At 40.2% G+C, this 20607-nt stretch overlaps 1 protein-coding gene across 2 annotated transcripts in view; it reads left to right on the top strand.

Annotated features, from left to right (window-relative positions):
• The window catches only part of NME7 (NME/NM23 family member 7), a 176383-nt gene that overhangs the window by 41630 nt on the left and 114146 nt on the right, over positions 1-20607 (top strand). For both annotated transcript variants that reach the window (XM_027868294.1, XM_027868295.1), the window contains exons 5-7: positions 287-337; positions 2303-2510; positions 5012-5117. In XM_027868294.1, the coding sequence (XP_027724095.1) occupies positions 287-337; positions 2303-2510; positions 5012-5117 (365 nt within the window). The remainder of the gene's footprint in view (positions 1-286; positions 338-2302; positions 2511-5011; positions 5118-20607) is intronic.

The raw sequence follows: 20607 nt of genomic DNA, 5'->3' as shown, positions 1-20607 counted from the left end.
AGGACCTAGAGTAACAGTGACTGGGAGATAAAAATAATTTAATAAACCAAGTTAATTTGTAATAACTCTTACCATGGCAATGACCCAGACTTAGAGATTTGTGTTTGTTTTTTGACCTGGAGAATTTGGAGGAAAATCTCAAAGGTAGTGTTTTATTAGATTGGATATATATGAATGGACAATGGTTTTCTAAATTTAATTGATAAATTAAATTTTCACTTTCAAAAAGTGACAAAATGTCACTTCAATGTTTGTTTTAGTAACCATTATTTTTATTATGTTACAGGAAAGAAGCAACAGATTTTTATGTTGATCATCTATCAAAGCCATTCTATAAGTAGGTATTAAAATAGAGAGCTGGCTCTGTATAAAGGGAGTCCTTTCTATAGAGCTGTCTTATTAAAATTTTTACATATTGCTTGTTCTTCATTTGTGGCATTTGAATAACATGAAGAGAGTGCAGTTGCACTAACATAAAACTTCCAAAATCATTTTTTGAGTCCTTGAGATAGGTAAAAAAAATCCCTGAAATGCAAGTCATTACACCCTGCATTTATTGTATATTCAGAAAAATAAGCTTTTTTGGGAGTGTATAATCTTCATACCTATTGAGAATTCCTTGCTTCCAGAAGAATGTGAGAATGAGATTTTATTTTGTATGTTTTTTCATCTTAATCTGCATTGTGTTTTTTTTTGAGAAGGCTGTCTTACACAAAATAATACTTCCAAAGGATTTTATATCCACTTAGTAGATAGCATCTGTTTTATTTTTTCCCCCTCCCTATATAGATTCTGGATGTTTAACACATAATTCAAATGAGACTCGTAGAACTAAGTGCTAATCAAAGATCACCCAGATTCAGGTTCTCATCACTTTTTGCCTGGATGGTTCTAATGACCCCTCTTTGCTTTGAGGATCTTTCTTCTCTCCAATGTATCTTACATTCACTTGCCAGAAAAAATCTTCTGATTATTTTGCTCTGATCTGGTCATGTCATGGAGAGGCAGCATGGTGAATAGAGCTGGCCTTGAAGCCAGGAAGACCTGACTTCAGTCTTGCCCATGGCTATGTGACAGTAGGTATAATACCTAACCTTTCAGCACTCTAAGTAACCCTCTAAGATGATAAGTTGCAAAGAATATGCTAGCCCTCATTAGTAAAGGGAGTTTCCTCATCCTAGAGGTCATAATACCAATGAAAACACATTTCTAGTTCTCATCCCTAGTTCTTATCCCTGATCATGTCATTTTCCTGATCAAAAGATTTCAGTGGCTTCTTATTTCTTCTAAGATAAAAAACAAACTACTTAATGTGGGATAGCAACCTATTGGTGGCCTACCAAATTCCAGATTATATCCGAATTCGTTAGCTTTCTACAATATACCCATGTCATTGGGGATTCCATAAAAAAACTTGAATCTTCAAAAGGAAATGTGATCCATTTGGCTTTCTAATTATAAGCTGCCACTGTCTAGGTTTAGGAGACTATACTTCATGATGCCAGAACTAAGGATAGATCACTGAGCTCTTCAGGATTGGGCTTGCTCAGTTGACCAGGTGTTCTACATACTTAACCAAAAAACCCAGAACTTCAAGGCTCTAAGGAAACAAAGGAAAGCTGAGAATAACCTGCTAACAGTGGGGTTCCTTTGATGGATCTTATAGACAGGTGCCTGAATGCCTGTTAATGCTGGCTATGTCAACGTCACGGCCAACAGATTGGCTTGGACTGAAGTCCTAGTTATGGCTTCTGGTAGGGGTATTGTAGTGCTAAATAGTAGCCTATGGAATCGATATCATAGTGTGTGTTCACATTTGTTTATATACATGTCATATCTTGTTACCGTGTAATCTTCCTGAGAGCAGAGACTGGGTCATTTTTTTTTATCTTTATGTTTCCAATACTACCATAGTTCATTATGCATGTAGTTTAAAAATGAACAAACACTTGTTGAATTGAATTGGTTTGTATCTTAGGTTACTAGAGACATTAAAGCCAAATCAAGTTATTGCCTTTTACAGCAAGAGACACATCTGATGATGACTTTGTACACAGATACATTATTATCGTAGCGATTTTGCTTCTGCCACTTAAATGGTCTGACAATACTAATAATATGTGGTGCGCTAGGCTACCACACAACTACTGAATTATAAAATGTTACCGTGTCCATGATAAAATGATTTGCAGTAACTTTTTTATAGGTAATTTACTTTGCAGCGTGCCTCCAATCTAATAAATTTTCCATGTTAAGACAGATACATTGGTTAACATATACTCCTAAAAAATCTGTTTTTCAGTGAGCTTATCCAGTTTATTACAATTAGTCCTGTCATTGCCATGGAGATTTTAGGAGATGATGCTATCAGCGAATGGAAGAAATTAATAGGACCTGCAAACCCTGGTATGGCTCGTACAGATTTTCCTGCAAGCATTAGAGCAAGATTTGGAACAGATGGCATAAGAAATACAGTTCATGGTCCTGATTCTTTTGCTACTGCTGCCAAGGTAAGGATGCTTAAAAAATATCTTTGAACAGAACAATGCTTTTGATTATTGATGCTTATCTATTGTTAAAGAAAGCTTTTTATTTTTAAAACCTCTTAAAATAAACATGCTTGTAAAAACCAAGTTTTACAGGTAATAGAGTCTATTTCTTAAAATATTGGCATATTGAGAGAAATTATTGAATTTTGCCCATTGGTCCTCTATAAATATTTTAATATAGCAATGTAGAGAAAGTTGAATGCCAGTTTTTTCCTCAGTGAAATTTTTCATTATCATTCTACATCTTCACCTTAACTATGGCTTGGTTACAATGAATACAGCTACTATATGTAATTAACCTGCATATACAGTATTATTACTTTCCTGCATAGCCCTGTTCCTCTTTCCCTGAATTAGGTGATAGGTAGAAGAAGTGAGTTTCCTGGAGTTTGTGGGGAGGATTTAGCCAAATATGGTCAGAAATGCCATATTAGAAAGCGATTATCAATATAAAATACAATAATCCCAAGTACATTCTTGCCCTTGGGGGAAGAATTTGTGTGCAGAATAGTGAGCTCATTCAGTATTAGTAAATATTAGTTTATATTTAAATCTATTTTGTATCCAGTAACTTTAGAGGGTTTTTAAATATCTGCCTTGGGAGTATTTGTGTGTGTGTGTTCTCTAGACCTATGATTTCATCAGTTTGTAGGATGTGCTTGGTATAGAAGCTTCCCTCACATGTGGTCAAGGTAACTCATGTCTCTAGCACGACAGGGTCTCGTTGCCCTTTCCTTCTGTAACTCACATCTATCTTCCAGGGCTAATTCTCTCTTGAATCCGTAGCTGGCTGCATTATCTAGTGCCAGGGGCCACACTCCTTGGAGCTAACTCTATCAATTCTTTCTCAAAAGGAAGAATGTGCCTTTTCCCTCCCCTAGAGGATCCAGTGAAATTGCCTGTGCCTGGTCAGTCAATAGCTAGCTGTGCTAGTTACATGCTGGAAAACGTTACACCTTGTAAAGGGATAACAAAGTGAAAACTCTTCTTTGCGTTTCATTTAACACTTTGTTTTCTTTTTCTCTTATTTACTCTTCCTATAATTTCATCAGCTAGGCTGGGGTGGGTGAGAGAATGAGAAAACTGAGACCTAGCAAGATTAAATAACTTGTCCAAGGTTGCAGGTCACATCAGTAGTCAGGGGGCCTGGTGCCTGATCCCAGGTTCTCTGACTTTAAATCCAGCACTCTTTCTGTGGTATCTTGCTGTATCCCAATCTCTCCTCTTTTCAGATGATATATAAAAGGAGAAATTTTTATCATTTTTAACAAGAAGTAGTGATATCTAATATTTCTTATCCATGCACAGGAATAAAAAAGAATAATATTAAATCAGTTTATTAGAAGGACTTTGCATTTGTGAATATGATATTCTCCTTTCATTGCAGTCTAAAGGAATTGTGGTTTTACTAAAATTGATACCAGTATAATATTTAATATTGATAGATAGTTGCTTTTTCTCTTTTTGGTTTTCTTAAAAGTAGATCATTCTTGAAAATGAATCAATTTTTTACTTTACTTGATTAGTATGTAAAACCACTTGCAACTGACCCAAAGAATTAGAGCTTAGCATGGTCCCTGAGCCTTCTTATTGGACAATTCAGATCACTGTGTGATCTGTTTGATGTCCTAGGCCAAAGAACTAATAATGCAGTCAAAATAACAGCGTTTTATTACAGAGTTTTAATTTAGTCACTCTATTTGGGTCAGCCTCCTGCCCTAATTAAAAAAATAAAAACAACTAAGTGTTATGAAAGGATTTCTGAAGATTAATTATTTTATTCCATAGAATACCCAGATTGGCTTTAATTTTTTCAGTGGATTCTGTTGACGGTCACACAGAAATTCCTACCTTCATACACTTATGTTCTCCAAGGAGACTAGAAGCTCATGTTGATTTTTTTTCCCTAAAATGCATTCTTTTCTTTAGTTTTGAGAGTTCCCCAGTAAAGAGACTCCCATTACCATTTCAGACTACTAACTGTTGACCATTTTTGAATCTTAGAGAGTTGTTTGGGAACTGAGAACTTAAATGATGTGCCCAGGGTCACATCAGAATCTGTGCCTCAGGAGGCATTGCTGTCCCCAAGGCCAGGTGTCTATCCATGATGACTTATCCCATGTCCTAAAACATATTATTTATAAAACATGTCAGGTTACCCCTAAGTCATGCTTTATTCATGTACCAGGTTAATTCATATTCTTGTTATTATTAGTTTATAGACTCTGCTACATTTATTACTTTTTATAGACTGCTACATTTATTACTTTTTATAGACTGCTGCATTTATTATTTGCAATTTGTTCAATTAATCTTTTTACTATCATTGCTTATTTACTAGAATCCTTGAAGCAAATGTGATATTTTTAAAGTAATAAGTTCATTTTTATATCACAAGATTATTGTGAATATTAGAGTTCATAGAACACCTGTGACATCAGGAATCTTATTTTTGTTTTTAGGAATTGGAATTGTTCTTTCCCTCAAGTGGAAGTGGTGGGCCAGTAAATACTGCCAAATTTACTAACTGTACTTGCTGCATTATTAAACCTCATGCTATTAGTGAAGGTAAGTATTGTGTTGAATTGACTAATAGAAACAATTTCATTTTTAGAGGCATGCTGGTTTGTTAAGTTTGTATTTGTTTTCCAAATAGGAATAATTTAGTATATGAGAAAGTTTCACTTTAGAAATTATTTTTTCTTTCCTATGCTAAAAGCACTTTATGTGAATATTACTTCTCGTAATACTTACACTCATAAATTAATACAGGTGATGGAAGCAGAGAGAAGAAAAATAAACCTGTGAATTTTTGTATGTGTTAATAGGTTAATTCCTCCTCCTTGTTATCCTTCCTTTTAAGTGTCTTAATGGTTATAAGTAATATAAATCTAATACATTTTTGTTCCTAAGGAAACTTTTTTGTTAGCTTTTTTTTTAAAAATTGTTTGTTTTCTGAACTTCAGTATGTTAAAAATGTCAGGGTAAACACAGCCCAATAAAACATTTAGAAATAACAGGTCAGATAAGGTTTATTCAGAGACACATAGCTAAGGAAAGGGAGAACTTCCTAGGATTGTCCCCTAGGAAGCAAATAACTTTGGGGGAGAATTTCAGAAGAGTCCCCCTCAAACTAGAGCGCAGAGCAAACTTTAATATTCTAAAGGAAAAAAAAGTTATTTTGAATGTTGTCTATGATTCTTGCAGATAGGACAAAGCTATTTGTTTTTTTCTGTATAAGGTTAGCCTTATAAGGAGGGCAGAGCAATTTGTCTCAGCTATGGTTATTTAGGACAAATTATCTTTCTTCAGGCTCAGCCTTGCAGAGCAAACTAGAATAGGGCTAAACTCAAATGTTGGGGCGTATGCAATCTACACTGAGGTGGAAGCTTTTTCTGAAATGGAGTCATGCAAGTCAAAATGCAGAGCTTCTATTTCTTTGCCTTCACACTCTTCACTTTTGTGTTTCCAAGTGCAATAAAATGTGGATTAAAGACCCAGGGGAAACCAGTTTAGAGGTGAAAGCAAAAGAAAAGCAATTGAAGCTTCATTGGTATTTAGTTACCAGTTAATATGGACTAGAGTTTTCCTAAGGAGTTCTGGATTTAAATTGATTCTGACTCTCTTTAATTAGTCTTTAGATGTAGGTACAGCAGTTGGCGGAGCCAAGATGGCAGAGTGAAAGCAGTGACTTGCTTGAGCTCTCCCCCAAATCCCTCCAAATACCTGTAAAAAAATGGCTCTGAACAAATTCTAAAGCAGCAGAACCCACACAAAGACAGAATGAAACAGATTTCCAGCCCAAGACAACCTAGATGTAGGTACAGCAAACAGGCTGACATTTGCTTTGGGCCTTTCTTTTAATATTTCTCACACTGAGATGTCTTGTGTCTGTGGGATGGGTCAGGGCCACTTCTGTGGTCTAAGGGTGCTACTACCACCCCCACCACCATCACTACCACTGCTACTACCACTGTTTACATAGTGCTTTGAGATTTGCAGAATGTTTTATATATGTGTGTGAGTGTGTGAATGTATACCTGTAAATGAAGGACAAATAACAACAACATGATAGACGTTCCTAGAATTTCAGTACAAGGCCTTGGTGTCTTCAGACTTGGTTCATGGACTAAAGATCACCTGTGTTTTCTGTTTAATGACCTCTGAACACCACACCAGCATCTTTAAACATAAGAGATGTCAATGATGCATAAAACAATTAGGAAAAGGATTGATTGTTACAAAGGAATTTTCCATTCTTGTATTCCCCTCATTGTGGGTTTAAAGGATATGTTGAAACCCTGAAACAGATTACAAGGCATACATTGGTCAGAGGGATTTTCCAAGAATGAGAAGAAGGGCTTTGCCATAACACATTAAACTTCTTTGAGGCCTTGGTCTTAGAGTTACAGGCTGACCTCTCACAAGGCTGTTTGAAACAGATTTTCTCAGTTCTTTTCACTCCCAGGGAATGGTCAGAAATTTTGGAACAGTTACTTCTCAGAACTTTATATTATTCAAGGGATGTACTGCCTGGGCCCTTGCTCCAACTGAAGAGGCCTTCTCCTTCAAAAGGAGAGGAGAGCAGTGGGCCAGATAAGTCAGCGTGATCCTCCCCTTGCCTTTACAAGGGTGCCATTCTAGAATCCCTAGCAATGTGAAACCATCTAGAACTGCTTTCATGCACTCCTGTTTGCTCAACTAATGCTTCTCCTCACATGATGGGTTGCTGATTCCTCAGCATCAACACACTTAACCTTGGATCAAAGTGAGATCAAAGAAAATAGATCAGATGTAAAGACCCAAGAGCTTCTAACTCGTGTAGCAAATTTCATAGCTCACAATTAAAGCAAGGTACAATCATATCCTTACACAAAACATCAGTGCCAGCAAGTTTGTACATGATAATCATGAAAAAATAGCCATCTTTTTTACCCATTAAAGCTCCATGGAGTATTTCTAAAAGCACCTAGCTCCTGTTCCTCCTTATCTCTATTATCTGCTGGACCTCTTTTTCATTGGATATGCCACTTCTATTTCACAAAATGTTCCAAAGCAAACACCAGCTGTTAAAATGAACAATCATAGAAATAAAACAATGAGATTCCGTTTATGTATACAGCAAGGTATAACAAGGGTGACCTCATAGAGCACTCAGGCTCCTAGAGGAATGAGCATACTTCCTGTTAGGTGGTGCAGTGGACAGAGCACTGAGTCTGGAGTCAGGAACATCTGAGTTCAAATTTTGTCCTAAACATAAGATTAATGTGGGTATTAGAGTTCCTGAAGTTCCTGTGATACCAGGAATCTTATTTTTGCTTTCTAGGAATTGTTCTTTCCCTCCAGTGGAAGTGGTGGGTCAATAAATATGGCAAAAATTGCTAACTGTCCTTGTACTATGTGACCTTGAGTAAGTGACTTAACTTTTGTTTGACTCAATTTCCTTAGCTGAGAATTAAATAATAGGGATAGGGATAGTAAAATAGGGATAACAATAGCAACTACCTCATAGGGTTGTTATGAGCATGAAATGAGGTAGTATTTGTAAAGTGCTGAGGTAGAACAAGGAGTGGTATGTCTTAGACATTATTCTTTCTTTCTAGTTGGGCCTAAGGGACTGGCTAAGCTACATGGTGTTAATGATTGAAAGTGCCTGTGTCAACCTTAGTTATAGAAAGCAGGAAGGGGGATAGCCTTACTGCAGAGCCCCAATGTTTGATGAGTGCTCTAGAAGCTAGTCTTGATAAGCAGGTAGAGCTTTTTGGATATGACAGGTTTTGTTATTGGTATGGGTGGGTCCTCTTGGATAGGGACTCAAGAATTTCACTTGTCTGCATGTCATTATATAGGTTTTACAAGTATTTTTGAACATATGCATATAGGTGTATGTACATATATCCATAACCATTTGCTTCATAACTTACATATATGCACATATATTTGTCATATGTACATATACGCATGCATACATATATACACATAATCTATATATGTTGATGTATGCATCTATATCTATATATAGCTTATTGATTCAGTCTTTCCAAATCCTGACTTTGAGCTCTCCCTTGGCCTCGTTCCTCCTAAACTTATACTTTGCCATTTGACTCCAGTATTTCCAGGTAATTTTCCTATATGATCTTTTGAAGGTATGCTATTTGGTTTTCTTTTTTATATTTTTTTCCTCTGGAAGACTTATCCTTTATCTTTTTGCAACCTATCTTCAAATTTAGGGTTTTTAATTGTTATATCTCTCTTTTTTATCTTGCCTTTTGATTTAATTTTTAAATTTAGTTGTCCTCATGCCTCTTCGTTTTTGCTTTCCAGTGCTATAGTTTTATGTCTCTGTCTCTCTTTGTCTCTTACTCTAGCACTCTCTCTCTGTGTTCTTTGTCTCTGTTTCTCTCTCTCTCTCTCTCTCTCTCTCTCTCTCTGCTTCCATCTCTCTCTGTTTCTCCATCTTTTTGTCTCTCTGTCTCTGTTTCTCCATGGCTAGGCTTTCATACTTCTTCCTTAAGAGTTCTGATTTCTGTCCACATTTTCACTTAATTCTTTGGTTGTCCTTTTGACCTACTCTAGAGGCTTTTGGAGTGACTATTGTCATTTCACAAGGTCTTGCAAAATTTATTGTAATACTTCACCTTTGTCAAAATTTTTTTTACTCAGTTGCCTTTCTTGTGAGAGGACGTTTTTCTTTGAATGTTCATTTTTCCTTCCTCATTCAGCTTTTGTCTTTATGTTTCCCTAATGATTTTTTGGTGGTGTCCTTGCTGTAAATGCGCTTCTTGCTATCAGTTCTTCTCTGTCTTTAGGTCCCATGCAATTTTGCCTTTTTTCCAGTCCTTGCCACCTCTGCTTTGTTTTCACAATCCCCTGGGTTGGCTAACTTGCATTGACTTTAAGGGGGTGAAGTTCGTCTTTGGGGTTCTGCTACAGGAATGCACTGAGAATTCATTGGACCTTTTCTTTATTTTTTCCATCCTCATTCTTCTTGCCTTCAGTACTCTCTGAGCCTGAATTTGCTCTGTTGCTGGGCTGACAGAGATGGGGGTCAATTTAAGATAATTCAGTATTATTGTGATTGAAATAGGATCGTTCTCTCAGGTAAATCACTTATGTTTCCTGAGCTTCACTATTCTCACCTGTAGGGGGCAGCATAGTATAACATAAGGAGCACTTGTCTTAGAATCCAGCCGACTGGATTTCAAAGTCTGGCTCTGACTGCTGATTACCATTTGTTGTCACCCTGGGCAACTCACTTAGTTTTTTTGAGACTCAGTTTCCCTATCTATAAAATGAAGATGGTAACAACTGCAATATATATTTTGCAGGTTTATTGTAAGGAAATCACTCAAAAGTACTATGTAAACATGAACAATATTATTGTCATGGCCATTTATATTGGGCTTTCCTTAACATACAGTGTGAATTGGGAATTGTATACTAAGGTAGTGACTAGATAATTTTGGAATTCAGGATGTCTAAAACCAGTCTTAATTTTATTATCCAACTGGCCCATCCCTTTGGGACAGCCCTTACTGATCTCTTAGTACCAAAATAATCCATATTCAACTGCTTTTCAGATAGAACACTGCTAACCTGGAAGGCCTCCTCTGGAGGTTAGTCAGCTTGGTGGAGGGGCTGGGGATTACTCCACAGAATTTGCTCAAGAAAATGGGAAAGTTTAGCCTGAAGCAGAGAAGGCCAAGGGGACCATGAGAGCTATCTTCAGGTATTTGAAAGGCTGACAGGTGGAAGGAAGGAAGCAGCATTAGGAGCAATGGGTGGAAGTTTCAGGGACACAGATATAAGCTTGAATTAAGGAAAAACTTTCCAAGGTGGAATAGACTGACTGGGTAGGTGCTTGGTTCTTCGTTACCAGAGCTCTTCATACGAGGACTAGACAGTGATTTCTCAGCTATCTTGTTCAGGTATTTCAGCTTCTGAGGTCCCTTTGAACTCCAAGATTTTGTGATTTTTGTGATGCTGTGAGCCTTTCTGCAGGATTTAGGTACCAGTTCCCCTTTCAGTTGGCAGAGGGTAACTGAGCCTGGGAAAGTGCAATTGTTCAATTTCATCTTACTCCTTTATCCAGCTAAAGCTTTTGCCAGCTAAGCTTACATGTGTCAGTTTCGTGCTCCTTTTGTTAAACGTGAGTTTATGCTGATGTTGCAATATGACATCTCAGAGAATCATGAAGCACACATTTACCCCCTTCCTAGTAAAATTGAGTATATATAAACCCTGGAAGTAAAATTAATGAAATTAGTAGAGGATGCCCTTCTTCACAAAACAGTCTTTGTTCTCATGCTATTGAAGCATCCGTTGCAGGAGCCCAAAAAATCCTCTGGCCTGAAACTGGCTGTTAAAGCACAGCTTTGGTGCAGAACTTGAGAGGAAAAATATGTTTTTCAAAGCTGTCTTAACACCTTTCCTAAAGTTATTGTTTATTCCTGGTTATATTTTGAATCACAAGATTAATTGTTTGCAGATGCGTGTGGAACAGGAGAAAGGGGTTGGGTGACAATGTAAAATCTTTTATACCCAATCAGATATCTGCAAGATTTATTTCATAAAATATTTAGGATCATTTTTGCAGTTAAAATTTTTGTTTTATTTTACCCATTTTCCTCTTTTTAAAAAAAATTCCGGACCTTTCTGGTATCTTTTAAAATTCTTTTCCTTCCTTTTCCACCTATTTATAATATATCAATTATTGGTCTTTTCCTTATTTAAAATTTCTTTTGTCATTCATCTCTGAAAGATTTCCTATAAAATAAATTAGCAAAAGTCCAGTTAAACTGTGAGGGTGGCATTTATTCATTGTACTGTGATTTCACTATAGTTTATTCACTATTTAAAAAAAAAAATCATATCTGTTAGGACCAATGATACTTAGAAAACCCAAACTTCCCTACCAGTTCAGTGATAACATGAATGCTTTGTTCTTGCTGAACCAGGAACTTCTCTGGCAAACAAAAGAACAATGCTGATGACCTTGAATTCTATCTTCCTGACACTATGCTTCAAAACATTGAATGTTTTGAATGAATAAATGGAATAGCCTTGATCCTACGTATCAGGTTGCTAGGTTCCGATGACCACCCATCACCTAGCAATCAATCAAACTAAATAGCCTCTTAAAACACCCATGTTTATGCAGCTCCTCAAATTAAATACATTGTACTTACTAAAGATAAAACTATCATAGCTTCAGTTATGTGTCATGTGTTATGTGTTAAACGTGACAGGGTTTGTGGCTACAACCCATTTGTTTTTTTCATTATGTCACAGAATGGAAAAAGATGATGGTAAGTGGATGTGTTGAGCCCTTGTATAAAATCACAGCATCTCATTCCGACTTAGAAAGAAGCTCAGCAGCTTCTAGTCTCACCTGTACCCAAAAAAGAATCTTCTCTCCAGCTCACCTGACAAGAAGGTGGCTCACCCACGTTTTCGAACCTCCCCCCTCTCCTTCCTGCCTCTCTCCTCCACCTACTTCTCCTTTAGGGCAAAACTGATTGTTGCCAGGTTCTTCCCTAGGTCAAACCTAGATCTGTCTCCGTGACTTTCCCCATTGTTTTGAGTTGGTGATGTCTTCTGGCCACAAGTAGACCAAGTCTAATAACTTAGCTTTAACTGTACAATTGGCACTCCATTCAGAGTGCTTTAGCTCTATCTTTGGATCTAGGCAGGACCACCTTTCAAATACTTGAATACAGTTATCATGTCCCTTGGAGCTGACTTCTCTCAAGGCAAGACCTCCCTGATGCTGTGAACTCATGGGCTGACACCTCATCATTTTCAGTTGTATCTGACTCTTCATGACCCCATTTGGGATTTTCTTGGCAAAGATACTGGAGTGGTTTGCCATTTCCTTCTCCAGCTCATTTGACAGATGAGGAAACTGAGGCAGGCAGGGTTAAGGGACTTGCCCAGGGTCACACAGGTAGTAAGAGTCTGAGGCTGGATTTGAGCTCAGGTCTTCCCAACTCCAGGCCCAGCACTATACACTATGTCACCTAACTGCCTAATGAAATGTAACACATAAAATGCAAAACAAAGTTAACGACATAAAATTACAAAGGAAATTAATTATATTGAAATGCAGTTTTAAAATTAAATTAAAATTAAAGTTAAAAAAAATATTAAAAAATAAGTTCATGGACCCCAGGTTAAGAACCTCAAGATTCTCGACTCTCCAGTTTGTCAACATCTTTCATAAAATGTGACTCCCAGAACTGAACATGATGCTTACTAATTTCTTCAACAAACATTCATTAAACACCTTCTATAAAACCAGACATTGTGTTAGATGTTGAGGATACAGACCCCAAAATGAGATAGCTCTTACCGTCAAGGAGCTTATGATCTTTTGTGTGTGGGGGTGGAGGGAGAACAACACAGGTATTTATAAGCAAATACTTTTCTTTTCTTTGTACATATCTTATTATTGCTGGGGAGGGGGCAGTAGTAGCTGGAAAGATCCACAAAGGTCTGTGTAGAAGGTGGGCCTTGAGCTGAGCCTGGCAAACAGCAAGGACTCTGAGAGGCAGAGGTGAAGAGGGCGGGCCTGCCCTCCAGCTGGGGAAAGGGCACAAGGTTAGAAAGTGAGAGGTTGGGCCCAAGGAACAGCCAGAAACAGCAGGGCCCAGTTGGTCTGCGATAATGTCTGATAAGCTTTGAAAAGTTGGCAGGAGCCAGATTGGAAAAGACCTTCAGCACCGGCCAGAGGAGTGTGTCCTTGAGATGAGCAATGAGGTACTGGAGCTTTTTGAGTGAGTGACCCAGCTCCCACAGGATACGTTAGGGCGATCACCTCCCTGGTCCTGGACAGTATGTAGCAATTAACACAGCCCAACTTGTTTTTTGTCTTTTGTTTTTGTGCTGTTAAATCCTGTCTTGTGCTGTTAAATTCTAAATCGGCTAGCAGTCTGCAGATCCCTCAGATATGACCCTGTCAGGTTGCTTTCTAGCCACAACTTCCCCCATCCTATACTTGCCAAGTTGATTTTTTTTTAATGATCCTATGTAAAACTTTGCATTTATCCCCATTATGTTTTTAAAATAAATTTAGTTCATTGTTTTAGTCTATCGATATTTTTTGATCCTGACTATGCCTTTTAATATTCTGTCTGTTTCTCTAGCAAATATGATAAGCTTTGCCATCTCTGCCTTGGTCCAAGTCACTGATAACATTATTAAATCACACAAGACCTGGGACGTGTCCCAGAGGCATTCCATTTCACTTAGTGTTCCAGTCTTCTTGTTGAATGAATTAGAGTTATTTTGGAGGTCTGTAGGAAATAATTGAAAAGAGCAATTGATCAGTTTCTTCTATCCATATTGTTTCCTGTATTTAGTGATATTTGTTTTCTCAGTGATTTTGTACCTTGGTAGGAAAGAAAGAGACCATTAATACAGAATTTATGTGTCCTAATGATACATTTATTGAAGGATGATCTTTATAGCCAGTAGAAGCATCTGGAATGCTAGAAATGAGACAGGATGATGCTGAGGTCCACTAGCTATCTGGGCACCTCAGGAACCTATGGAAAGTGCCAGCTCCTCAAATGCCTATTGGAGGATTGCAATACCAAAAGTTGGGTGGCAGTATAAAAAGTATTTCTCCGCTGACTTTACTGGGGGGAGATCAGGAGCCTATGATGTCATCTTTCAGATGCTTCATGGAGAGCATAGCGTCAAAGGTAGGGTGGCGGCACGCAGAATGGAGTGCCAGTTGTTGTACAGTAGAAAGAAAGTTAGATTTGTAGTCAGAAAAGCTGTGAATCCTGTCTCTGCCTGGATTGCTCACCTGGCAGTGAGTAAATGCTGGACCCGCTTTCCCAGAGTCATGCTATTGCATTTCTGTGACATCCTTCAGGTATCCTGAGGGGATGAGGTATCGCTTCTTTACTGCCCACCGGTTGTGTTTCTGCCATTGTTAATCAGTAGTGACCAGCACCCCAGTTCCAGTTAACCATATCATTTAGCTTTTACAAAGGGGTATTTACTCTGAAGATAGGACAGGACCAAAAATGCACAAAATGTATTTTCCCCAAACATTTCAGAAACACACTTATCTCTGTACCACCTTGGTCTCTGGGGACAGTGGAATTTACTCTTAAAGTAGTTTCTGCATAGCATTGGGCTCAGCAAGTTCATGTTCCAGGTTTGATCCAGTCAAACTGAGTCGCTCAGCGTGTTGATGCTGACCTGGCTGCACTTCACAAATATTATTTTATTTGATTTTCACAAAAATCCTGGGAGGTCAGTTTTGTTGTTATCTCCATTTTACAGAGGAGAAAACTGGGGCACAGAGAGGTGAAGTGATTTGCACGAGATAGCTGTTAAGTGTCTGAGGCAGGATTTGAACTCAGGATTTCCTGATACCAAGTCCAACTCTCTCTGACTCCTGGACTCCCAGGCCCATTGATTCCTGAACTTGGCTCTCTTGACCTTTCAGAACCTTGACCTTTCAGAAGACTGGAGCCTTCTTCACCTCAATGGAGAGACAGTGGGCCCAGGCCTGTTTGGGAGGGCCCACTTGTCAGCCTTGGAGGGAAGATGTCCCAGGGCTTTTCCCTTCTAGCATCGTCTTGCTTTGGATGCTGTTGGAGGAGGCAGATCAGGAGCAGAGATCCATTGGGAGAGAAGAACCAAAGTGAATCAGTGGGGCCCTGATCTGTTAGAGCTTCTTGAAGGAACTGCCCGCTCTGGCTATGGGGCCACTGAACAAGCTTCCTCCCAGTCGGGGTATCCTAAGGAATTTTCTGTGTCTTCTAAGTAGCTTTATTCATTGCCATGGAAAATGGCCTTGAGACATGTTCCATAGTGAGGAAAAAATTAAGCTATTGCTCGAAAGGGTTTACATCTTTCCCTTCAGATTTTATGTATGAATGCTAACCTTGATGGGATAGGGGGACTTCCATGTAAAAATGGAGCTTCAGCTTGTCAGTGGAGCTATGTAGTGAATATGCACCCATACGTTCTTCAGAAAGCAATAACAATTCATTTAACTAAGAGAACAGTGATGGCACTGGTTGTCACAAAACTCCCCCATCGAAAACCTATTCCCACATGCATTCTAAACCATGGCGTGGGGAATACAAAGCAGGTATTATGGAATGCGTTGCAGCAGTCATTGTTTGGTTGGCACTAGGATACCTCTACAGACTTCCTTACAAGTTGACATTAAGCCGTTAATCACTACTCTTTGGGTCTGGGTTGGTTTAACCAATGATGAATCAATTTAACTGTAATATGGCCTAGCTCATATCTCTTCATCTCATCTACAAGAAGAGCATGAAAAACTTTGCCAAATGCTTTGCTAAAATCTAGATAAACCTGATCTATAGAAATCTTCTGATCTAGTAAGCCTGTCCAAAAAGGAAATTAGGTTAGTCTGGCATGAGTCTGTGTTGAAACCGTGCTGGCTCTTTGACTACTTCGTTTTCTAGATATCTACTAACCGTCCACTTAAATGGCACATGCTAGTGTTTCACCAGAAATCAGAGTCAAGCTCATTGCCCTGTAATTGGCAGACTCCACACTATTCCCTTTTTTGACAGTCAAGAAAACATTTGTTCTTTTGTGGTCTTTAGTGCATGGAGTGCACATTGGTGGAAATACAAGCAGTGGTCGTTGGAGGCGGTCTCGATAGCAGCAGCAGCTTTAGGTGCTCTCAGCCTAGAGATAGGAAGGGGATTAGACAACTTGTTAGAGATTACAGGGGACCCAGAGCTGACTCTGGTCGTAGGACCTGTAGCTGTTTGACAGCATTATTGCCCATATGTAGTTCTGGATCACAGGCCCAGGGCAGACTGCAAGAGAGCTGGTCATAGTTCCAGGGCCAAGAGGAGCATTAGTGTTTGTGATTACAGGGGAACAGGGGCATTTCCATAGTCCACATCAGGAGAGCAGTGATTCCTTGAGGTTAGGCACTGCTATACCTCTCCCAAGATAACATCACCATGAAAGCATCAAAAACTTGCAGACACCAAGAACTAGCTCTGAAAATAGCAGCACAAAAAAGCCTGAAGCTTGGCACAGTGCCTCCCCACCCCCAGATGAGGAGAGCCCAACTTTCATATAAAGTTCAAAGTCAAGAAATAGGCTGGAAAAATGAGCAAACAATAAAAAAGAACTTAATCACTAAAAGCTTCTATGGTAGTAGGGAAGATCAAGACATATACTCAGAAGAAGACAACAAAATGAAAACAGCTACAAGCAAAGTTCTCAAAGAAAAATGCAAATTAGGCACAAGTCCAACAAGAATTTCAGGAAGATTTCAAGAAAGACATGAGTGGTAAAGGAGAAATTGGGAAAAGAAAGAAGAGTGATGCAAAAAATTTTTGAAAGACGGTTAACAGCTTGGTAAAAGAGGCACAAAAATACTGGAGAAAATAACACCTTAAAAATAGAATTGGCCAGGGAGTCGGACCCCCATGGAGACACTGCTGGGGACAGCACATGGCCAGCCATGGAAATAAGGAGATTTTCTCCTGCCAGGACATCTTGCTACCTGTGAACTGGTTCCTGGAGCGCGGCCACTCAGATATCACAGTTTTTGTACCACTGTGGAGGAAGGAGCAGCCACGCCCCGATGTGCCAATCACAGTTCAGCACATTCTTCGTGAGCCGGAGAAGAAGAAGATCTTGGTATTCACACCATCCCGACGAGGGGCGGGGGGGGCAAGCGGGTCGTGTGCTATGACGACCGATTCATAGTGAAGCTTGCGTTCGACTCTGATGGCATCATAGTCTCCAATGATACCTACAGGGACCTGCAGTGTGAGCGGTTGGAATGGAAGCGGTTCATTGAGGAGAGGCTGCTCACGTACTCTTTTGTCAATGATAAGTTCATGCCACCTGATGACCCCCTTGGCCGACGTGGGCCCAGCCTGGATAACTTCCTTTGGAAGAAACCTCTTATGCTTGAGCACCAGAAACAGCCTTGCCCTATGGGAAGAAGTGTGCTTATGGGATCACTTCTACCACCCAGAGACTCCACGCCAGCCCCAGCACTCAGTGGCGGATGAACTTCGAGCCAATGCCCGACTCTCCCCACCCAGGGCACCTGCCAAAGACAAGAAATGCCGCCAGCCCTCACCCACTCCAGCCCCTGGGTCCGTGCCTGTCAAGGATGATTGGGAACATTGGCTGCCAGAGAAGAAGTTCCCAGGGGCCCAGCAGGCTTCCGGAGGCAATGGGGATGGGCAGACTAAGGCCTACGCCCAAGGCAGGAGCCTGCCAAGCATGAGCAGTAGCTTCGGCCCAGCAGACTGCCCCCCCCCCCGACTCCCTCTCTTATCTCTCCCAAGACTTCCTGGATTCAGGCATTGGCTCCCTGGAAAGTCAAATGTCAGACCTCTGGGGCAGCCGGGGGAATAGCAGGCCATGGGGAGTCTGGGGAGCCTCCCAGGACTGGGGGCAGTGGCAGCAACCAACAGAGGTGCACCTTCCTAGGCCGAGGTCACCTCCTGACCTATGGCCCTGAGCACCCATCTGGCCCTTCATCCCTCTCCTTCTTGGGCTACGGGCGCCCTGTGGGCACTGGGCAGTTCAGCATCTCAGCAGAGTACCCTCCACCTCTGGGGTATGCACCACGAGAGTATTGGTCAGAGCCATACCCAATGCCCCCACCCACAGCAGCTAGGGTTCCCCCAACCCTTCGGGATCCCCACCTACTTAATGCTCCAGCAGCCTGTGGCGCTGAAGCAGCGACATGGGGAGCTGGGACAGATAGCTTCACCAAGGAATGGGCCAGCCTGCGTGTAAAGCTCTGTGGCATCTTCCCTCCATATCTGGTGGAGGTTGTGATGAGACACTTCCCACAGCTCCTGGACCCCCCAGCAGCTGGCAGCTGAAATCCTTAGCTACAAATCTCAGAACCCAAGTGGGTGAGCCATGGAGAGTTCCCAGTGCTACTCATAGCCCCCAGGGTGTGGGCATGGGGTGGGGACTGCCTTGGTCTCCCACGGACCCCAGCCTAACTATGACAGTGCCCCCAGTCTGTCTCTGGAGTTACTGGGACACTACATGGACCAAGCTAGTTTTTAACAACTCCCCTTGCCTTGGCACAGGAACCCTGTGAGTTCCTGAGCATCAGCCTGAGGGAGAATCTTATAAGAAAGGGATCACAGAAACCAAAGAAATACAGAAACCAAAGAAAAACAATTGATTCTGGTCATGGACTAATGAAGACTCTCTTTATCTAACCCAAGCCTCTGTCTTTCTCATGTCTCTGCTCTGTATGTCTCTTTTCTCCCCCTCTGACTCTCTCTTCTGTTGTTCTTTCCTCTGACTTTCTCTTGTCTCACTCTCTTAACTCTCTTCTGTTTCTCCATTTCTGTCTCTCACATCTACCTGCTCTGGGTCTCCATCTCTCTCATCTGACTCTCTGCTCTGGATCTCAGTCTCTGTTCAAGATCAGAAGTGATTGCCCTGTTTGTACATATTGTATCAGAGTTTAATGATGAGACAATAATGTCTGTCCTGTGGCTGATGCTCCAAGCCCTCTTTCTTCTCGAGGACAGGAAGGAGGGGAGGAGAAGCCAGGGAGGGGAGGAGTCTGTTCCCCTTCTCAGCATCTCCAGCTCCCTCCCTCCAGGCTCTGTCCTTAGGATAACAGCCTCTCACTGGCTGGTTCGGCACCGTGTGCCCTCCGAGGCCCCCGGCCAGGGCCCCCCAACTATGTATGCCAATGATGCCCCAGGGCCAGCGAGGTTTCATGTTAGTAGTTAAGAAAATGGTTTTTTTAAGAATCTCTCTCTCCCTATACCTGCTGTGGCTACCTTGTCTGCTTTATAGTTTCCCTCTTTTAGGTATATTTTTTTTCTCCTAGACGCCTGAGAACCTGGGGCAGGGACAGCAGAGACTTGTACCTCCAATAGGACTATATACCCAGAGGGTATCAGTGCTAGTTTCAGACAGGTATCTTTAACCTTCATTGAGGGGCAGCCCTGCCTGTCCAGGGGGTATGGGGGAGATACGGGTTTATGGAAAGGTATATTTTAGATAGGAAGTGGTTGCTTCCTGCTGTATTACCAATAAAAATTTGACTTTAAAAAAATAGAATTGGCCAAATGGTAAAAAGAGGTACAAAAATTCACTGAAGAAAAAAGGTCCCTAAAAAACAGAATTGGCTGAGTGGATAAAGATGTACAAAAGCTAACCGAAGAAAATAATTCCTTAAATATTAGAATTGGGTAAGTGGAAGTTAATGACTGCATAAGACATCACGAAACAAAACAAAGTCAAAAGAATGAAAAAATAGAAAAAAATGTGAAATAGTTGATTAGAAAAACACCTGATCTGGAAAATAGATTGAGGAGATATAATTAAAGAATTATTGGATCTTCTGAAAGGCATAGTCCGAGAAAAAGAACCTAGGCATCATATTTCAAGAAATTATAAAGGAAAACTGCCCGGATATCTTAGACCCGGAGTGTAAAATAAAAACTGGAAGAATTCATTGATCACCTCCTGAAAGAGATCCCAAAATGAAAACTCCCTGGAATATTATAACCAAATTCCAGAACTCCCAAGTCATAGGGAAAATATTGCAAGCAGCCAAAAAGAAACCATCTCAAATATTGTGAAGCCTAGATAAGATCACACAAGATTTAGTGGCTTCCAAGTTAAAGGAGTGGAGGGCTTTGAATATGATATTCCAGAAGGCAAAGGAGCTAGGATTATAGCCAAGAACAACTTACCCAGCAAAATTGATTATAATCCTTCAGGGAAAAAATGGACATTAATGCAACTTTAAAGTATTCTTAATGAAAAGACCAGAGTTGAATAGAAATTTGACGTTCAAACACAAGAAGCATAAAAAGGTAAACATAAAAGAGAAATCATAAGGGACTTAATAAGGTTAAACTGTTTACATTTCTATATGGGAAGATGATACATGTAACTCCTAAGAAAGTTATCATTATTAGGGGGGTTAGAAAGAGTCTACTTAGACATAGAGCATGAGTATGAGTCAGTTCTATGGGGACAATATAGAACAATGAAGGGGTGAGAAAGAAGGAGGAACTGGGAGAAGGGGAAGCAG

The sequence above is a fragment of the Vombatus ursinus genome, unplaced genomic scaffold (genome assembly GCF_900497805.2).
Source record: "Vombatus ursinus unplaced genomic scaffold, bare-nosed wombat genome assembly UNPS02014789.1, whole genome shotgun sequence".
NCBI lineage: Eukaryota > Metazoa > Chordata > Mammalia > Diprotodontia > Vombatidae > Vombatus > Vombatus ursinus.
This window is presented reverse-complemented; position numbering and strand designations above follow the sequence as displayed.